Source organism: Leuciscus leuciscus (assembly GCF_965113295.1).
Source record: "Leuciscus leuciscus genome assembly, chromosome: 25".
NCBI classification, from domain to species: Eukaryota; Metazoa; Chordata; class Actinopteri; order Cypriniformes; family Leuciscidae; genus Leuciscus; species Leuciscus leuciscus.
In genome coordinates this window covers 30,068,845-30,073,844 of record NC_138724.1, presented here as the reverse complement: position 1 = coordinate 30,073,844, position 5,000 = coordinate 30,068,845, and the positions used below count along the sequence as shown (strand labels likewise).

Below are 5,000 nucleotides of genomic sequence, written 5' to 3'. Positions count from 1 at the left end.
TGTGGTTGGATTCACGATTTCCATATTATTTTGAGTTAAATATCTTCTTATAAGACTATATTCATTCAGTACTGAAAAGTGTCACTAAAAAGTAGTTTAATCCAATTCAAATGGACTATTTCACCCCATGTTTGAGTGTTATGTGGATGTTTAAGCTCTAAGTCTATTTGGGTTTCACTTTAAATCAATCACTTTACATTTCATGTCCTTTAGAAAGCCGCCTTCGCAGAACTGTTTGAATTACAGTTCACTAGCTGTGAATTAATGAGTTATTAAATAATATTTTAGATGCATAAAATAAAATCCAAATATCATTAAAAATATATTTAAATTTTAGTTCAAAAATATTTATAAAATATTAAAAAATAAATACATATTTAAAAATACATTTTAAATAAAAAAATATATATTTTAAAAAATTATATTTTTTAGAAATATATTTACAATATTATAAAATATAGTTAAAGACTATTAAAAAATAAATATATGTATATTGAAATTTAAATATAAATATATTATACATATAGATATATTATTATATTTAAAATACAGTTAAAAATTGTATTAGTTCAATTTTTTATAAATATAAAAAATATAAATATATTTTAAAATAAATACATATTAAAAATTAATTTAAAGTAATTTAAAAACAAATTAGATAATTTGAAGATTATTATAAAATATATTTAAGTAATATTTTAATATTACTGAAATATTTTAATATTTAATAATAAAAACTATTATATTTAAAATACACGGAAAAATCTTTTTAAAAAATACATATTCAAAAATATTTTTTATATATTCAAATAATTGAAAAAAATATGTAAATATTATTTAAAATGTAAAAAAAAAAACATAATACATTTTTTTTTATTAGTTTAAGAAGTTTTAACTAATTTAAAATGTGAATATGTATAAAAAAATCTATAAATAAAATATACATTAAAAATAATAATAAAATGATCTCCCATGTTGCACGACAGTGTATTTCAGTTCACACAGTGTTTAACAGGACGTGTTGCGGAGAGAAGCGCTCACCCCCTGACGGTCCCGCTCTCCTGGTAGTTGACTTGAATAAACTTTCCGAAGCGGCTGGAGTTATTATTATGGGCTGTCTTAGCGTTTCCAAAAGCCTGAGGAGGAAAGAACAAACACACATTAAAGGACAAAAACACAACTATAGTGGAGAAAAACATGCATATATTCCTCAGCCCAACATCTGGAAGCGTCTGGATCACGCGGAGAACGGGTTACGCTTCATAACCTCACAGCAGAACCAGACGACACACACACACACACAGTCCATCACCCGTGATGCAGAGCGACTGAAACACACTCGGTTTAACTGCAACGACTCCAACTTAACGTGATTTATTTTTCAATTTTTTATACATCATTTTATATACATAATAATACATATTTAAATGTGTATAACTGCCATCAGGGCAGTGTTCTGTTAGACTGATCTGAGGCCTGTGTTGTGATCGTGATCTGATCCCGGATCAGTGTAAAGGTCGACTCTGGCCTGCGGGGTTTAAAGAGACACTGATCCTGTGTGTGTGTGTGTGTGCGTGCGTGCGTGTGCGTGTGTGTGTGTGACTCCACTGATCTTTAGTCTTCCACTATAGTTGTTTAATTAGGCGGAGACCGTGAGTGTCATGAGTTACACTGCCTCAGGATACTGACTGTTAACAATAACAGAATAAACATCAGACTAGTGTTCAGAGTGTGTTCTGTTCAGAGTGTGTTCGGAGTGTTCAGAGTGTGTTCGGAGTGTTCAGAGTGTGTTCGGAGTGTGTTCAGAGTGTGTTCAGAGTGTGTTCAGAGTGTTCAGAGAGTGTTCAGAGTGTTCAGAGAGTGTTCAGAGTGTGTTCAGAGTGTGTTCAGAGTGTGTTCAGAGTGTGTTCAGAGTGTGTTCAGAGAGTGTTCAGAGAGTGTTCAGAGTGTGTTCAGAGTGTGTTCAGAGTGTGTTCAGAGTGTGTTCAGTGTGTGTTCAGAGTGTGTTCAGAGTGTGTTCAGAGTGTGCTCAGTGTGTTCAGAGTGTGTTCAGAGTGTGTACAGAGTGTGTACAGAGTGTGTTCAGAGTGTGTTCAGAGTGTGTTCAGAGTGTGTTCAGAGTGTGTTCAGTGTTCAGAGTGTTCAGAGTGTGTTCAGTGTGTTCAGAGTGTGTTCAGAGTGTGCTCAGAGTGTGCTCAGAGTGTGTACAGAGTGTGTTCAGAGTGTTCAGACTGTGTTCAGAGTGTTCAGAGTGTTCAGAGTGTGTTCAGAGTGTGTTCAGAGTGTTCAGAGTTCAGAGTTCAGTGTTCAGAGTGTTCAGAGTGTGTTCAGTGTGTTCAGAGTGTTCAGAGTGTGTTCAGAGTGTGTTCAGAATTCAGAGTGTGTTCAGAGTGTGTTCAGTGTGTGTTCAGAGTGTTCAGAGTGTGTTCAGAGTGTTCAGAGTGTGTTCAGAGTGTGTTCAGTGTTCAGAGTGTGTTCAGAGTGTGTTCAGAGTGTGTTCAGAGTGTGTTCAGAATTCAGAGTGTGTTCAGAGTGTGTTCAGTGTGTGTTAGGGCTGGGCGATAAAACGATAACGATATGTATCGCGATAGACACGTAATCAATATCAATAAAAAATGCGTTCGATAAAACGTTCGATAATTATTTATTTATTTTTTTCGTTGGAAGAAACCAGCAAAGCAAGTTTGATTGCATGAACAAAGGCACTCACTCTCTAGTAACTAGATAAAACAGAAAAAGTCAGCTCGCCTGACTTAAAGTCTGACCGTAGTCAGACCAATGTCGTCTGCAGATTATGCAAGACCGTCGTCAGTTTTTCTGTTATTCGCGTGCTTATGCGCTGTTCTAGCTAGTTTCTCAGCGCATACATGTGAAGCTCACATGCACTAAAAGCCTGTCTACCAGCGCCTGAATACTAAGTTATCTTTCGAGTCTTATTTTGCTAATACTGTTATACACACAAGGTTTACATAAACTAGTCGGATATGTCTAAAGTGAAAGCAAACTTGAGAAAATTGAGAGAAAATCTGCTTGTCAAATGCGTGTATAATAGACGCGTCGCGCGCAGCTCTTAAAGAGACAGTAGTAATAGTAAACACGCTGCCGCTTGTCCTTAAAGGGATAGTTCACCCAAAAATAAAAATTATCTCATTATTTACGCACTCTAATGTTGTTCCAAACCTGTATTAATTGCCTTCTAATATTTTCTAATATTAATATTTTGAAGAATGTGGGTATCCAAACAGTAGCTGGTCCCCATTGACTTCCATAGGAGGAAAAATATACTATGGAAGTCACTGGGGTACATCAACTGTTTGGTTACCCACATTCTTCCAAATAACTTTTATTTTCAACAGAAGAAAGAAACTTATTCGAGTTTAAAACAACGTGAGAGAGTAAATTATGAAAATTAGAATTTTTAGGAGAACTATCCCTTTAATGTTAATAAAACAACAAAATGTAAAGAGAAAATCACTCACTGCTCTTGACTAATAACTTTATTAATAGCTTTAATAAGTATCAATGTATAATTTATAGAAAATAGAAAGAAATAGATTTATATAATTTATAGAAAGAAATCGTAATATTATATTTTTGCCATATCGCCCACCCCTTTATAAAGCATTTCTTATGTATTCTTTAATTTTGCACCTTAATGTTAAGAGATAATTGTTAAGTGTTCATTGTGATTTTAGACTTTTGAGTTTTCCATGGTCGTGTTGACATTTCTGCCTTTTTAACTGATGGGATTATAATCAGAGGTAGGTTAAGTTTAAAATAAAAAATCTTTAAATGTAATATATTTGTCTCCTGGACTGGTCCTTATTTTAAATATGTTATAAAAAAATTCAATAATTATCGATATCGACCGATATGAAACACTTATATCGTGATACAGTTTTCAGCCATATCGCCCAGCCCTAGTTCAAAGTGTGTTCAGTGTTCAGAGTGTTCAGAGTGTTCAGAGTGTGTTCAGAGGTGTTCAGAGTGTGCTCAGAGTGTGCTCAGAGTGTGCTCAGAGTGTGCTCAGAGTGTGCTCAGAGTGTGCTCAGTGTGTGTTCAGAGTGTGTCCAGAGTGTGTCCAGAGTGTGTCCAGAGTGTGTCCAGAGTGTGTTCAGTGTTCAGAGTGTTCAGTGTGTGTTCAGAGTGTTCAGAGTGTGTTCAGAGTGTTCAGAGTGTGTTCAGAGTGTGTTCAGAGTGTTCAGAGTGTTCACAGTGTGTTCAGAGTGTGTTCAGAGTGTTCAGAGTGTATTCAGAGTGTGTTCAGAGTGTATTCAGAGTGTGTTCAGAGTGTATTCAGAGTGTGAGTGTGTGTCACTGTGAGTCTGAGTTCAGAACCAGAATCAGCTTTAAGTGTGCGCAAACACACAAGGACTTTGTTGTGTTTTACAGGATCTCTTGGTACATGCAGACACACACACATGACATGAGAACAGGCGTTTCATTGAGACTAAGGAAAAACATAAATAAATAAAATAATAATAATAATATTGTTGTATACATCTGAAGCAGAACACGTATGTACAGGTTTGTGCATCATGTACTGTATATATACAGCTCTATACATTAAATTATAGATATAGATATATATATATAATCTAATAATATTACATAATAAATAATACAAAATAATAAATAATAGATGAGTTGAGGGAAAGAGGCTAATAAAGGTCCTGTCGAGGGACGTGGAGAAATGGTGTGACCCTTGACCTTGACTCTGAAGCGTGTCAGTAATTAACCAGTCATCATCCGTCCTCTCGCTTACCCAGAATCCTCCCTGTCCCGCAGCGAGGGTGTGAAGGGCCTCGAGGTTCTTGTTTGTGTGTGTGTGTGTGTGTGTGTGTGTGTGTGTGTGTGTGTGTGTGTGAGAGAGAGAGAGAGAGAGAGAGAGAGAGAGAGAGAGTGAGTGAGTGAGTGAGTGAGTGAGTGAGTGAGTGAGTGAGTGAGTGAGTGAGTGCTTGTGTGAGTGTGTGTGTGTGAGTGAGTGTGTGAGAGAGTGA

General features: G+C 35.6%; 1 protein-coding gene across 4 annotated transcripts in view; it reads right to left on the bottom strand.

The window, feature by feature from the left end:
* The window catches only part of myo9ab (myosin IXAb), a 56,302-nt gene extending 55,001 nt beyond the window's left edge, over positions 1-1,301 (bottom strand). For 2 of the 4 annotated variants that reach the window (XM_082160610.1, XM_082160611.1), the window contains exon 1: positions 1,042-1,295. In XM_082160610.1, the coding sequence (XP_082016736.1) occupies positions 1,042-1,199 (158 nt within the window). In that variant the 5' untranslated portion in view covers positions 1,200-1,295. Of the gene's footprint in view, positions 1-1,041 lie in introns of all 4 variants that reach the window. The other 2 variants (XM_082160609.1, XM_082160612.1) reach the window with 2 other exon arrangements.
* Between the last annotated feature and the right edge of the window lie 3,699 nt (positions 1,302-5,000).